The sequence below is a fragment of the Myripristis murdjan genome, chromosome 10, assembly GCF_902150065.1.
Source record: "Myripristis murdjan chromosome 10, fMyrMur1.1, whole genome shotgun sequence".
NCBI classification, from domain to species: Eukaryota; Metazoa; Chordata; class Actinopteri; order Holocentriformes; family Holocentridae; genus Myripristis; species Myripristis murdjan.
The window spans coordinates 14710420-14726336 of NC_043989.1; the positions used below are offsets into that span (position 1 = coordinate 14710420).

Below are 15917 nucleotides of genomic sequence, written 5' to 3' on the forward strand. Positions count from 1 at the left end.
TTAAAGGCATGCAACTCTTTCAGTGGTCATATTTACACATTACTTTTGAAATGGGCTGGGATGATATGTTTATCTCCCGATTTGATACCATCATGGTACCTGGGTGCCGATTCAATATGTATAGCGATTCTTAAGTATTGCGGTTTGATATTATCATTTATTGCGATTTTAGTTTTTTGACCTGTCCTCTTGTTTGTGGATGTGAAGTTTCATGAGGCTGTGATTATCCTAAAGGTCACAAAAGGTGTATACACCAAGGCCCAAACGCCCGTATACATTGAGAGGTACAAGTCCCCCCCAATGTTCAGGCACTCCCAAAATGTCCCCCCCCCCAAAAAAATATTGCTGCAATATATTAGCAATTCAGTGTTCAGGCATTCCCAAAATGAGACAAGAGTCTCAGCTTTCCAGTCAGACCCAATTTATGCAACTCCAAGACTATTTAGGCCCCAGGATGCACAAATGCACAATTTTAGAATCGACCAAAATAACACATTTGTGCTGCATGCAAACAACTGCATGGGATTAGATTACAGTGGCCATGTCTGCAAAGGGGAGACCTGTGGGTGCCCAGAGACCCCATTTTCTTGCAGATACTGTATATGGAGTTCAGAGGTCAAGGGACTCCTTTGACAATACCCAAATTTAGCCTAACTCCGGGGCAATCTTAAGTCCCCTTGCGGACAACCTGGCAGGACATGCTTGGTACCTTTAAATAAAAGAATTGCAATACCACAGAATTGCAATACTTAATCAAATCAGTTATCTTAATCAATAATCAATTTCCACTCCAATTTTTCCACCCCTACAATTGAACTACAGTCTGGAATTAGATCATACTCAGGGTTGCAAATCACATAAAACAGAGTTGTAACTGGACTCAAGAGGGATAGATTCTAAGTTGGCTGATATGGACAAATTCAAATATCATATCATCTTTGACCAAGTACCTTTATCAGTACTATAACGCTTACTATTGGTGCTTTTCAAATATACTTACACACAAGAGAACTTTGATAAACAATCATTAGTCATGATGACCAAGCAAGTAGAAGCAAAGAACTACAACTTTCTAAGCAGTTCAGAAAACTGTGTCCCTTTACTGCAGCCTTTAAAACCAGGAAAACACATTTATGCCACATTATAGTATCCAAAATCACAGACAACATCAAATCTCACATTGACATGATATCAGTATGTGGGCAAAGTTTAATCCAGAGGTCAATCATGAACACCTAGATCTATATGCCTTCCAAGGTGGGAGAGGGATGTAGCCTGGAGGCGGTGAAAAACCTCTACCTTCCTGCTTGTTGCATCAAATAGAAATGCCACAAAATGCAGAGGAAAGTTGCATCATGTGTATTAACTTTCATGCTCCCCTCTGCAGTTGAAGTAAACACGACGCACTGACTGCAGTCTCTCTTTGCCATGTGATGTCTACAAATGACCATTTGGATGGAGGGCTTGTTTAACTGACCCTCCAGTCTGATCCAATTGTTAACTTTTTGTATGGACTTATTCAGTCCACTCTAGCCTTAATGAATAAGACTTTTGTTCTTTGTCAGAAATCTGTGTATTGGCATTGAATCAGTTCATATCAGAATGTTGTTTTTCCCTTCTCTCTCGTCACACAAGAGCCACAGGACAATTACAGTGTCACATTAATCTCAGTTACATTTATTTGCAATACCTTCGATCTCGGTTTTTATTCTTTCCTGTTCCGATTTCACCATCCCCTCACTGGAGATAATCAGGTGCACACAGTTCATATTAGATGTTCATATTACATTGTGTAGAACCTGTGCAAGCCACGACTACCGTGATTCAATCTATTTATTTTTGTGTAACAAGGTTACCGGTGCTCTTTTATTTTTGTGCAACAGGACTCTGTGTCCTTCCACAGAGAAGATACATTAGTCGCACGAAGGCTCAAGTAAATGGAGGAAACAATTTGACTAATTCAGAGAAACTTCATTTCTATGCGGCTACAGCAATGAAACTTTAATTGAATCTCAACACAGCAGTGCATCAAAATGTGGAAATAGGTTAATGCTGTTATGCAAACTATTATCACTTGTAAACAGTGGGAAAAGGGCATCTGTTTTTTTTTTTTTTTTTTTTAACTGGTTATTGCCTATAAATGAATCCTCTATTTCTGGAGACAAACATCCACCAGTGAATTGATGTGTGCGGGAGAAACTTGTTATACTCAAGGACAAACAGTTTTTAACCCTCTTGGGCACAGATTCGATGTTCTTATGACTGTCTAAAATAAGACGTAAAAACATTAGTTGAAATAAAACAGACTTTATTTGATTTCACCATGTTTAGACAGCCAGATACAGATCAGGCCCGGATCACAAAAGTTCAACCAAGCCCCTTTGTGCTTCTTTGAACTCACCCACAGCCACTTGATTGTGGCCTTGTGCAGTTTCAGTGGGAAAGAGGACTGGTACACATGCATAATAAAACATTTTGAGGCTTTCAGCTAAACAGAGATAAATTCTGTTAAAGTCCTGCTGCCAGAGTAAAATGTTTAGAAAAGGATAACAACATATTTGAATGAAAAAAAAGTAGAGCAAAGCTCAAGCAAAGCCGTGGCCAAAAAAAAGGTGACTTGTTCCAACGTCCAAACAACCCTTTATTAGATTAACATGCAGCTCCTCAAAACACCATGTGAAACATACTGAAGATTAGCCTGCTCAACCAGTCCAAAACAAACCAGGAAGCTTGTTTAAGGATCAGGCAAGAAAACAACCTTTTCACAGCTGAACTCAACTGGCTGGGACTTTTTTTTTTTTCTAAAATATAACATTCAATATGAAATGTCAGACCCAAGAAAGGAACTGAATCATGTGTTATCATGCGTCCCCGACTGTCCCGCATTTCAGAAACTACATAACAGAAAACTAGTTTATTTAAAATGTGCCATATCTAAACCATCCTTAATTTAGGCTACTTTCTTGGACCTAAAAATTTATTTTTATTTATTATTTATTTTTCTCTTGATTAACCTGATAAAGTAAGTAGCAGCTGCTGGTCTGCCCAAACTGGATTAACAAATGACAAATGATTGACTGAGCAGCAAACTAAACATATCTGGACCACGCAGCAATAAACTGCAAGCTATGCTAATGCTGCAGGATTTGTCAATCATTATTCTAAGATTATTATTTGGATGATTCAACACCCAGCTGGAGATGAAAACGTGCAGCTGGGCACAAAACTTCCCGAGGTAACAGAAAGGCAAGAGTGAACTATTTCATTGTGTAATATGATTTAGTTCCTTTCCCTTCAAAGAGAAGAAAAAACAAACAACATGACAACAGTTTTGAAAGTCTTACAGAAGTACTTTTTGGTAAATGACAAGAACCAGTGTTGCTGGTGTGTGTGTGTGTGTGTGTGTGTGTGTGTGTGAATCCTGCACACTTTCTACAGAAATTCACCAATGAGAGGGAGGGAATTTCCTGAAAGGGAAGTTTGTTGTATGCGTTCTCTCCTTTACCGCTCTTCTAAACCACTGAGACTTCACCTCAGTTTCTGTGCTCTCTCTCACACACACACACACGCACACACACACTGTGTTGATCTAACAAAACCTACCTGAACTTGCCACCTTCACTACAGGCAGGGTAGACAAGTATCAGCACTCCACAATAAATACCAGCAGGTTTGGACCGTGTCTGATCTACCTGGCAAGATACCAGGCTTCATTTGAATGTCCTATCACCTCTCAATGAAATTCTAGTTTTTTGTTTAAAACAGTTATTGTGAACTTTTTTGATTTTCCAGCCATGGGGGTCAATGGACAAAAATGTTGTCTGCTGACTCTCAACACCATTTGGAGCTTGTACTGTAAACTAGGTTACTTGCATCATTTCATGCATCATTTCCTGTGCCACAACAACTCCGCCAAGTAAAGCTATTGTAACCTGAAGACAGCCTTACAGTCGCTCTGCCCAGGCAACAGCCACAGCGCTCGGTGTTGTTCCTCAGGCCTTTCTTAGCTGCAGTGTCACAGGGATCCTACATAAATGACCAAACGCCTATTACTTGGGTCCAAGTGGTCACTCCACACAGCTGAACAAGGCTGAGTGATGACACTGACCTTTGTCTTCAATATAAAACAAACAATATCAGAGCTTTAGTTAGAATTTCATACCCTTTTTACAGGCTGCAAACATACATACACACTCCTTTCTTTCCAACAGGATTCCCAGCAGCCTGTCAGACACTCTGTTCACTGAGTCACATGGCCATGCCTCTTATCTTCCACCAATGAAAGATTTTTAAATACTCCTTCCCTGTTATGGCACTGACAGATGGACTCCTGGATCCTACTTCAAATAGGAAATCACATGACCTGGTATCACATGCAAATTTGTCTCTGGAAAAATTGGGTCAGGTGCATAAAGATGACAGCCTCTGCTTTGCAGTCACAAAGTAGCTGCCCTATAATGCAATGCAACCAAATGTCAACATCTGCATTTGCCAATTCGGACCGGGAAAAGATGGGTTGCTGCATCCACATTGCACTGCGGGATGAGGCTGGGACGACAGATGATGTCAACCCACAAGCCCCCAGTTTTAAACATCATCTCACCCTTGTGGTAAGATTTGGTACAGCTTGCCTTACTGTGGTGTATGTATTTTATTGTTGCTTTGCCAGCCTGTGGGCACAGAATGACTTCCCCTTCTGAGAGAATAGAGAAGCAATGAGTCAATCAAAAGCCCTTCAGGTCTTTGTGTACATCAGTCCAATTATATACACACCACTTTTTTTCAAATTTATTTAATGAGTTGCAATAGCCCTAAAGTAAAGCTGTTTACTCCATAGGGGTAGGTATTATTCAGTTTAACTACGTGACATTAAGGGTTAGGGTTAGGGTTAGCTGACCGAATGACCCCTGTGCTTATATAAGCGAAAATTCTTTCATGCAATTTTGGATTTCCTCTGCCTGAAGTGCAATGCTGGGCTTCCTCATGCTGCGTATCAGCATGTACTTGAGTCTGCAGGAAATTAAATGATGAGATGTTTGCCCGCAGAACTTGCAACACACAGTCCACAGCACGGACAAATTTATAGCCTTTGGTGTTTACCTACATAAAACTCCCGTGGGCATTACAGTCATCAGATAAACTTGAATAATGGCACTAGTGGGAGTCAAACAGGGACCTATGGTTTGTTGTTTTAAGGCTACGTAATATAAAACCCCAAGATGAACAATTTAACATGGTGCTTATAAAGTAAATCTTTAATCAAGCGGATCACAACACATTGGCCATTTTCCCACCTGGATTTGGAGGGCCAGTCTCTGTTCTCACGCACTGAAACAGCCGGATCAGAGGGCAGTTGATGTTGGCAATAAGTCGCTCACCGTCTGTGTTACAGGGATAAAACGCATTGACAGAATGAACACTAAAGTACTGTCAGCAAGGACCCTAGCAACCAAAAGGATAATCAAGGATAATGGAGGATCTTTAGTGAGAATTCTGATTCATAAAGTCCATGAACTGTTGCGTGCTAACAAGGTGATAAGGTCAGTCAGTTGCTGATGAAGGAATGCTGACTTCCCTCGTGGTTTGATGACTACTTGGTCCTTTGTCTTTGCTTCCTCTACCCGTTGTGTTCGACTGAACAAACGCTGTGTTTGTCTCCATCTCAGAGAGCCCATCTCCATCACAGTATTACTATGCCGTTCATATCTCCCAGGCTGGGGAAGGTCTCTTACATTTTGTCTACAAGTGTTCAAGAACCAAAGTCGGCAAATAAGTGTACAAATAACTCAGACAGCTCAAAATGTTTTGAAATCAGGCTTCTACTGTTGACAATTCATTGTATACAAAAATAAATTAAGTCGGAATGCGTAACAGTCGCAATTGTGCCTAAATGTGCATAAATGCTATGATAATGACATTCTTAATTTGGTTGGCCTTCAGTTTGACTGAAAACAAACAAGTTTTCACTGAACACCGAGGGCCTTATCCAGAAAGTTGGCAAAATTCTTCGGCTGTCCAGGCAAGAAGGGCAGCAGAGCAGAGAGGTCCATCGTCCTCAGGGTGTCTGTCAGGGTGCTGAAAGGTTTGTGAGGAGAAGAAATGTTACTGCTGTTTCGCTGAATGTCCTCAGAGCAGAAACCATGTCTCATTAATGCATATACCAGGTCAGTGAAGAACAAACACACACCTGCAAGTGCAGTACAGCAAGTGAGAGTCCATGTGAAGCTGCCTGGCCAGCTCCAGCTGGTGGTTGTTCATCAGCTTGTCGTTGATGACAACCAGCAGAGGCTTTCCTGCACCGAGAGCCTCTAAACAACTCCCCGCCCCTGGGGGAAAAAGATCAAGATCCTTATTTATGACTGTAGCTCAGTTTTTTCTCAAGGGATTTTATACATTTTTCAAAAGTAAGGTTCACGCTTTCCAAACGGTGAACACATCCATCAAAACAAACTTGTATCCTGAAGCCTAACAACAGCTCAACGCCACAGCAAAATTAAGAGCTGTGTTCCTTTAAGATCACATCTTTATAAAACATGTTGTACCAACAACAAATCTATACATCATCTATTAATAATGCATTCAGATATAGTTCCACACTCCTTCCATAATCCAATTTTATTTTTTCCCATACAATTAGCAAAATGCCTTCTCTTCATATTTTTGGAAATACTATAATACACAAAAGTTAATGGTTCAAATAAAGGTTTGTCAAATTTGAGAATGTAATACCGTACATTTTTATGTTTGTTGATGTGTGACAGTGTAAGGAGGTAGAAGCACTGACAAACTCGATGAATCACACGTTTCTCCAAAGAAGCCACAAACAGATTTACTGATGTAACCGGTGACGTGCCTCAACAATCCTTTTCTTTCTGAGATTTCTGGGATTCAGGCAGTTTTGGGATTTGTGTAAAACCAATGGCAGGGTATCATCAGACTATTACTTATCTGAACAGTAGGGTTTTACGTAGTTTAGACAGCTGAGTAAACTCCTGCATGGCCTTGATTTGGGAAAGATTTGCATTTGGCCACTGGAAAAATGACATACACAGTCTTGTGTTTTAGGTGAAAACAATTAAAATTAATAAAGGGACTAGATGGCGGTGTAAACGGTTTTGAGAACATGTTTTTATTTTGGAAATGTGTCACAGCATTTTAGAAAAAATAGTAATCCACCCCAGTCTTCTCCTACTCTGTTAACGATCTTGGCTCACTAATAATCAAATATGCTTTATGTCTTAACTTGTCTCTCTCTTGTCTCTTGTCTCTCTGTTTGCACCTTGTTAACAAGGATTGCTGGCTTTGTAAATATTGTCCTCTGGCTTTAGCATTATTGCTGCTCGTGGTATGAGTGCCATCTGAGGACTGAGGCTTCGGCAGAAACCACCAGGATCAACCGTCCACCAGCGAGGGGGAACACAGCCTCTCTGGCTCTGTAACAAACCTCCACCTCTGAGCTCGCTGAAATATAGCTGCAACTGGAATGAAATGGGGCCGTGTCTTAATATCAGTGAGGCGTGTGGTCTGCTAGCGGAAATCTGATCAATCTGGAAATCCTGATCCACCCCTCCTGTCTTCACCATTAAAACACAAACCACTCATAATTACAGCTGGGCAATATAATATTGTATGGGATTTTGGATATCTCAATATCATGATATGGCATAAATGTTGTGTTTTCCTGGTTTTACAGGCTGCACTACAGTGAGGGGATGTCATTTTCTGAACTTACCAGACTACTACAACTGCTCTATTATTTGCCTTTACTGACCTAATTATTATATAGGCATTAGTGATGACTATTTATCAAAAACTGTGTAAATGACCAGCAGTCTTTCCTGTAATATTCTCATAACATCTATATCAAGGAATTTGGTCCAAACACATTTTGATATTTGATTTTGCCCATATCTCCCAGCCCTGTTCACAGTAGCTTTGTCTTTCAAGCACAGTGACGGTACTGTCTTGGTGGGCCGCACCTCTAACCATGAACTACAAAACACCTTTGGAAGCCCTGGCTGTCTTTGACAAACTGAGATGTGGCGACCTCCAACACAAGAATCTCTGCCTCTGCATCTGTCTCACCACATGCCTGTCCAGCTGCAAAACCTTGTGCACATACAGTCGCCACGAAGACCACGAGTGCTCAGGATTCGTGTATGGACGCTGCACAAAACACTCGTGGGCAGAATTCATGTGCACCTGAGCAAACCGACTACTTGATGATCAAGGAAGCACTGCAAGGACGAGCTGGAACATTCCCTAAAGTCCCTAAAGAAATCCATGGAGGGTAGTATCTAAAACCTCATCAGCCTCATCTGGAATAAGACAAGCCACCAGACACGACGGACCACCATAAGCAGGTCAGTTTGCTATCTGTGAGCATGCTGTATCCTGATGTGTTTTAATATCTGCTTTTATGCATTAGTTGTTTCCAGGCCTCCACTACATAACTTTGTGGCTATGGCTATGGCTATAATCTATAGGGATGGACTTGATGTACTAGTGGACTATTATGGCCAATATTTTATTTTAAAAAGCCATATCTGTATCAGCACAAAAAATGTTTTTTACTGCACATATCTGACTTATTGTGAAATTTGGCATATGGTGATTTTTTTTTTTTTGGAGTGTCAACTATAAAATTCACAACCGAACAAAACTAACATGCTATTTTGTTTTAAACAAAATCTGAAAAGCTGACTCTGCTTTGCATTAACATTTGTATTACATTAACTAGAAAGAAAATCCATATTACTGTTGGTATCGGCTATTACGGGTGGAGCGGCGAGATAGTTTATGTTGTTTTCAGGCTTATGAAAGCATACTGTTCCTTCCCTGGTCATCTGGATCATGGAGCGAACTCAGTTGACTGTGACACAGAATAAACCCTGTCAGATTTAGAGCTTGGAGTGCGGCTGAATTAAAATGCAGACGCCATCTCCTCCTGCTGCACTGAGGAGGACGCACAGCCGGTCAAGAGGTCACGTTCTTGTGGTTATTGATATGTTTCACACCTGCGTGGCTGATGACGAGATCGGCACCCTTGATGTCCTCGGCTATGGAGTCTTTGAAGCGAAAGGCCTCCAGCGTGATGTGTGGACAAACCTCTGGGCCGGGAAGAACAGACCCTCTGCCGACCTGGAGAACCAAACGGTCATATCCTCTAGATTTTAAAGCCTGTCGGGATCGGGGGAGAAAAAAATTTAACACTGTTATGAAATTCACAATGTCTATTTTGATTAACAGCAGAGAGGCAGACCACTCTGTTATTCCAATTTCCAAAGTCCATTATTTGTGACCATGAACCTGAAACCAGGGCACTGAGACTTCATTAAGGTCACCTGAGGTTAAAAGTTGCTCCATTAATCATAAAAGCCCTTTTCACACTTGGGCTCCTAAGCACTGGTCTAACTAGGCCCAGGGATCAGGTTAGCCTCCATTCACACTGGGACTTCTTAACCTCGGGCTCTGGGTTAATGTCTCCTGAACACCTAGCACAGTCTTTTGCTTTTCAGAAGTATTATATTGCTCTTATTCTAAATCTGACTCTAACCTTGATCACACTACAGACTTTAACCCTGACGTCTTCAGAATCTGAAATATTTCAGTGATCCCTAAGGAGAAATTTGGTCGCTTACAGTTGCTGTAATTCTCAAGAGAAAAATACATATAAGCATAAGTGAAATGACACGAAATGTGCTAATCCTACTTGTGAATTAATCTTAGTTGTAAAAAAAAAAAAAAAAGTAGGCGACTCATTTGCATTATCTATAAATATATATACATTCATCCTACAAAAATATGACAATACAGAAATAAAAAATTAAGCATATGTAAAAAGTATACCTGTATATACACCATATACAGACATGGATATTGCACTAAATTATTCGCTGTGAGGTCCTACAGGTCAAAATAGACTGCAGTTTGTGGAGACAGCCCTGTTGCGAAGCAGGGTTGACTTCTGGGTTTAGTGTCAGAGGTATTGTGAGATTTTAGGTGTTCATGTTTTGTTGTAGCTATAACCGAGACCACAGAGAAAACGGGGGCTGGTGTTTGCCGTCCGCTGGTTGGCGCAGCTGACAGGGTGACAGCCTCAGACTGGAGCCGGTGAAGCTCCACTCACCTGAACGGCAGCAGAGGAGGTGATGCTTCCGATCAGCTCGTCAAAACTCGTCGTCCCGACAGTGACAAACACCGTCTTCATGGCTGCTGAGGAGCTCCTCCATCTGCTGCACGTCCACTTCCGCGTTCAGAGAGCATGACGTCAAAATCCTGAATTGAACGGCCTATGCTGCCACCTAGTGGTGTGGAGCTTGTAGCGCTGTTTGGGCCATTTTCTTAATCCTGATAAAATGTGTCCAACCACCTCTTCTGATATACAGACCTGTGTTTAAATGAGGGGGGAGCTGGCTTCTTACATGGAAATATCTGGGCTAAAATTGAGTGAGATACGTGCGGTGACAGTTTTCAAACGGATCAGGCATTTTCTGCAATTTTCCACATTATTCTGAACTTTTACAAGAGCACAGGCAGAATGATAGATACTCAGGAGAATTTATGTAAGTATTAATTTTAAACTGTTTGGTCTGATTTGTAAAAATTTCCTGCACATCCAGTGGCAACAAATACATAAATGACAACCACTCAGTTGTGTCAAAGTTTAAATGTGATCTTGATCAATTTTGAATTGGTAATACCCAGAAATCTCTACATTCTGACCACGTTCAACAACTTTCACGGCAGCATGGCCAAACTGATTACAAAGAAAAAGTGATTATATGGCCACTAATTCTATTACTTCTCTATTCCTTACATACAGGGACACACTTGAGTAAAACAAAATTATGTAAAAAATGTGACTAAGCAGTCCATCCCATAGATTTGTAGAAGCTTATGTATAAATCAGTGTAGCCTAATATAGTGATTTGTTTTGCTTTTCTTCTGGATAAAACTGTTAGAGCCAACACAAATATGACCAGATGACTGTTGTTTATGCAGGAGAAAAAAAGAAAGACAAAGAGACTGGGTTGAAACAGAAATGATTTAAGGCTCTGTTCTCAGCTTCAAATACAATATACTGTAACCTGAAAGTCACAAAAGCAAACAACTAGTATAAAATTAAAAGTTTAAAATTGGCTATCCATGTCGTTAGTTTTTTAATAAATAGGTTACCATGGGAAAACCAAAGAGAGAGAGAGGGAGAAAAAATACCATGTTAAATTTTATCAACAGGGCCAAAACTGTTATCAAACCACATTGCATCAGGAGTTAGATGACAAGAAATCAGCGACTCCTGAATTTGAAGCAACTCACATCATATATTCAAACACAAACAGGTACTATGAGTTCCTTTGATCGCGTCACACTTGGAGGCACATCCACAGCTCTAACCGTCCCGCAAAGAAAACCCGAAATGGAAGACCCTCGTCCACATGATGTAGGCCTTGCGGAGTAAAGCACTGTTTTCCCAGATTTGATAGAATTCAGGCTCAGACAGTGAAATGGCTCGTCCTCATCGCTTCAAGTTGAATTTAGCGGAACATTTTCAATTTTGAGCATGCACATTTTTATATGAGTTTAGCCGCCCCAGGTAACAGCAAACAGGCAAAGTAAATTCTTGAAAGGTATGACGCAGGGCAGCACAGCGGCCGAGCCGATAGTGTGACCGTCCTCTTAACGAAAAACGTCACAGGTTTGTTCTGCGTGACTGCCTCGTGTCCTGCTGGAGGATCCTGCAGCTACACACCTCACTCGCTCTAATTAACTCAGGGTTAGGAGTGTCAACTGTATCCCTCGAATACCGACATGCATACACACAGAAGAAACAAAACTACCAGGGTTCATAATGCTGCAGTTTGAGTGGAATCATGTAAGTATTATTTTTAGAGAAAGATTTCAAAATAAAATGGACAGTAAAAACTAACCTATGCCTGGGACAGCAAGTATTTGTAGCAGATTGTTCATGAGCTCATGGAAATGTGCATACTTAAAAGTAAAAATGTGTCATTGTTGTGAAACACTGATTTTAAAATTATATTCCAACCTTGAGACATGATACAAGTAATAATTAATAAACAATACAGTGATTAAGCAGCTTTTAAAAAGCAGCTGCAGCCCCACAAACACTCCTGGTTATTACTTCAGGAGTACTTCCAACTTAAAAAGAAAAAAAAAAAAAAAAAAGAAAAAAGAAAGGAAAAAAAATTCACAGATGGCCGTTCTGGCTCATTCCAATCAGTACTGTGAAGAGTAGTTTCATCCTGGGTCACCACAAAGGCCATAAAGGTTGCAGCAGAATGTGCTCTACAGTCACAATATCAAAAATAGGACTGACTTCTCTCCTTGGAGATGGTTTGTGGTAGACAGTCAAAATCCATCCCAGTGGTAGAAACATTGCCAGCTGCGGTAAGTTAATAGCAGGGTCAAACTCAAGTTGGCCCAAGGTTCATGGGTCATCAAAAAGGAAAACAGCTGTGGTGATACTGACACATGATGCATCTATGAAAAGAAGAGAAATACAAACTATTATTACAAGAAATTGGCCCATATCACTAAAATTATAGCAATTCACAAAGAGCATCTGTGTGGGCAGCTGTTAACTCTGGCAGCATTTCTCAGCAGCACTGAAAATGAACTTCCTGTTTTGGAACATCATTTCATTTTCAGGATGTTACATTTTCCTCTCTCTTTGTCTGGTTTGTGCCGTCTGGCTCGTGGGCTGCTGCTTGCCTTGTGCACTCTTTAGGTCTTTTCCCCCCTCCCTGCCGCGGCGCTACTCAGACAGTTGTGTTCTTCATGCTACATTCTTTCTGCGATCCTATGATAACAAGCTAAACCAACGGTTTGCACAGAGCAGCACACCCACTCATCTTTCTCACTTCCAACGGTTGCTGAGCACTGAATACCAATTCTCTGTTCTCCCTCACACTGAGCTGAAACACTACAGTCATCCATGTGTCACATTTTTCCCTCAACTTGTGAACGGTTTTTACATTGGCACCCCAGGGACATTTTGTCACATTTTGTAATATTAGTGGGCGGCCAACTGTGCTTGAGAGCTGTTGTGTGTGTGTGTGTGTGAGAGGCGTTAGTAGGATTGTAACTTGGGGATACCAGGATGGGGACAACAATGGCCGTACCTATTCCTCACTGTATCACACAGGCTGTGCAGCACTGTTCCTGCTTTTCCGGTAGTGTGGAATAGTTCATCTGTCGGACAATCTCAGCGAACAGCTCATCCACCATGGTCTTGCTCTTAGCGGAGGTTTCAATGAAGGGGCAGCCCCACTCTTGGGCCAGAGCCTGGCCGTCTGTTCCAGAAACCTCACGCTCAGACTCCAAGTCTACTTTGTTCCCGACCAGGATCAATGGCACCTTCTCAAAGCGCTTCACGCGCACTATTTGGTCTCGCATTGGTCTGATATCCTGCAAGAACAAGAGGGAGTACAACATGAGTGCATGGCTTCTCTTGAAAACCACAAGCCTATATGAAAAAAGTAAAAATATAACTGTCTAACAATCCTGCAACATAGATTCTAGTTAATAACTCCATGAAGATTTAAAATGCAGATTTAATGTTCAGTTTCAACATTTGCACAGTGCACGATGGTATGAAGTGATTAAGCCTCCTGATACCTTCAAATTTATTGACACTTACAACACTTAACCCCAGTGGATTAAACCTCCAGAAAATGATTATAACAAAAACTGTTACCCAAGTTTATGTGTCGGGTACTATGCGTGTCTTGTCGACTAGCTAAATAGGTCTTTGAATAAAACATAACTTCATCCACCCACAATAAAAGGGGGTGAGAATCATAATTTTCCCTCACAAATGTCTGTCAGTGGTTCTCGTGCTACTGCAGGTGAGGTTAGGACAGGTGAGGGCCCGTTTTTGATGATTATGAATGGCATGTTATGCTTCCTCAGTGTCAACCAAAACAACTGAAGCATGTGTGTGTAAAATGTTGATATTTCCTATGTTTTTATGGTCAAACTAACCCAAAAGAAACACAGAGGTGTACAGGGCACTAAAAGCATGTAATGTTAACTTTATGTTCGTCCCCATTAAATGAGGAGAAGTGATTAAATGTAAGGCGCTAAACACTGAATGGGGGTCAAACTAACCCTAAAGATAATAGGAGTGTTGTAATAGAAAACCATAGAGGCAGGTAAGGTTCAGTTTCAACATCTTCTGCACGGTGCACGATGCTGTGAGGTGGTTTAGTCACGATCGGACGAGCTACCTGAAAAGACTGCTGGTTGACGAGGCTGTAGACGAGGATGAAGCCCTGTCCGTTCTTGATGTACAGGTCTCTCATGGAGGCGAACTGCTCCGTCCCGGCCGTGTCCAGGATCTCCAGCACGGACGGCGACGAGTCCACCTCGATCTCCTTCCGATAAAAGTCCTCAATGGTCGGGTCGTACTTCTCGATGAACGTGCCCGTGACGAACTGAACGGTGAGGGCGGACTTGCCCACGCCGCCGCTCCCCAACACGACAACTTTGTACTCCTTCATCGGGGCCGCGGAGCTCGACCCGGGCCACCTAGCCAGCTAGCGGGTTAGCTAGGCTGCTAGCTAGACTCGTCGCGGAAACATCTATCAAAGCGTCCGAATGTCTCACAAGCTCAGTGGCAGACGTTGCGAAATACAAAATAAACACCCTTCATTAACAAAAAACCGGGCCCTCCGCTCGGCTGGTGGTTTTATTTAAGTTAGGCGGCTGGCGAGAAAAAGTTGTTGACCGTTAACGCTAGCTAACGCTAGCTCGCTTGTGGCTAAGCCCGCACCGTCCCATGCTGCCTCACAGAAGAAGCCTCCTCGAGCTAAACACACGCACACTCACACACTCACAGTCGCATACACACACTCACACACACACTCAATCACAGGCAAACCTGCACGGCAGCTACGGAGAGCGAATCACAGTGCATTACATAAACATACAAATCAGTACCTCTACACTGCATGTCAGTTCCTGCAGCTCTTGTATACATACACACACTCACACTCTCTCTGTGTCTGTCTCTCTCTCTCTCTCTCTCTCTCACACACACACACACATACACACACAAACCAGCCCGCCGGTGTCGCAAAAATGCAGCGCTGCTCCCGCTGAACACTGCGACTTCGTCCCGGGCCTGGCTCTGGCTCACTGCGCCGGTTCCTTGTCCGAATACAATCGGTGAAACCCCCCTAGCTGCTCTTGTCCAGCGGCATGTCTGATCACCGGAGCCCTTAGTCACCCAGTCACCCAGCGGCCGCAGTCCCGCTGTGTCCGCCCCGAGAGGAGCCTCCAGCCACTGCTTTCCTCCACTGTGTCGAGCCAGCAGCACAGGGATGTTGGACTTCCGGGTCTGCCCCCCCCTCCCCTCTCTCTCTCTCTCTCTCTCTCTCTCTCTCTCTCTCTCTCTCACACACACACACACACACACACACGCACAAAATAGAAGATGTAACTTGACTGCTCGCATTGCAAAACTAACAGTGAAGCCAAGGCAAAATGCACTGTTTAACCATTTAACTATTTTACTGTGCAGTAATTTATACCTGTACAGATGTCAACAATTCAACATTACTATATGCCTCAAAATATATGCTGTATACAGGTAGACTTTTTTTTTTTTTTTTTTTTTTTTTTTTTTTTTTTTTTTTTACATATGCTCAGTTTATTTCTGTATTTATTGTTGTCATTTTTGGTATGATTAATGCACATATTTCTACATAATGCACATACTCTTTTTTTTGTTTTTTTTTTTTTTTTACCAATTTCTAAGGCATATAGTTTTATATATTTTTTTATTTATTTTTCTGTTTCTTATTATTGTATTCTCTTGACAATTTGAGCAACTGCAGCTGACCCAGTTTCCCCTCAGGAGTCAATAATGTACTCCTGATTCTGATATGTGA

At 41.8% G+C, this 15917-nt stretch overlaps 2 protein-coding genes across 2 annotated transcripts; both read right to left on the reverse strand.

Annotated features, from left to right (window-relative positions):
* Positions 1-2743: 2743 nt before the first annotated feature.
* zgc:92907 (UDP-N-acetylglucosamine transferase subunit ALG13 homolog) lies at positions 2744-10286 on the reverse strand. The gene is made up of 4 exons (XM_030062707.1): positions 10130-10286; positions 9018-9180; positions 6188-6326; positions 2744-6075 (listed from the first exon to the last, which is right to left on the reverse strand). Exons 1-4 carry the CDS (start codon positions 10208-10210, stop codon positions 5964-5966), a joined length of 495 nt encoding a protein of 164 aa, XP_029918567.1. The 5' UTR covers positions 10211-10286; the 3' UTR covers positions 2744-5963.
* A 747-nt stretch (positions 10287-11033) lies between these two features.
* On the reverse strand, positions 11034-15350 carry rap2c (RAP2C, member of RAS oncogene family). The gene is made up of 3 exons (XM_030062706.1): positions 14253-15350; positions 13146-13431; positions 11034-12504 (listed from the first exon to the last, which is right to left on the reverse strand). Exons 1-2 carry the CDS (start codon positions 14523-14525, stop codon positions 13153-13155), a joined length of 552 nt encoding a protein of 183 aa, XP_029918566.1. The 5' UTR covers positions 14526-15350; the 3' UTR covers positions 11034-12504; positions 13146-13152.
* Positions 15351-15917: the final 567 nt, after the last annotated feature.

Bases quoted from the DNA above. Each gene is read 5' to 3' on its own strand.
- zgc:92907 (XM_030062707.1), bottom strand. From the start codon at position 10,210: ATGAAGACGGTGTTTGTCACTGTCGGGACGACGAGTTTTGACGAGCTG. The intron at 9,181-10,129 runs GTGAGTGGAGCT...CGATCCCGACAG, and splicing joins CCTCCTCTGCTGCCGTTCAG to GCTTTAAAATCTAGAGGATA. The intron at 6,076-6,187 runs GTGTGTGTTTGT...CAAACCTTTCAG, and splicing joins TTGCTGTACTGCACTTGCAG to CACCCTGACAGACACCCTGA.
- rap2c (XM_030062706.1), bottom strand. From the start codon at position 14,525: ATGAAGGAGTACAAAGTTGTCGTGTTGGGGAGCGGCGGCGTGGGCAAG. The intron at 13,432-14,252 runs GTAGCTCGTCCG...TTGTTCTTGCAG, and splicing joins TCAACCAGCAGTCTTTTCAG to GATATCAGACCAATGCGAGA.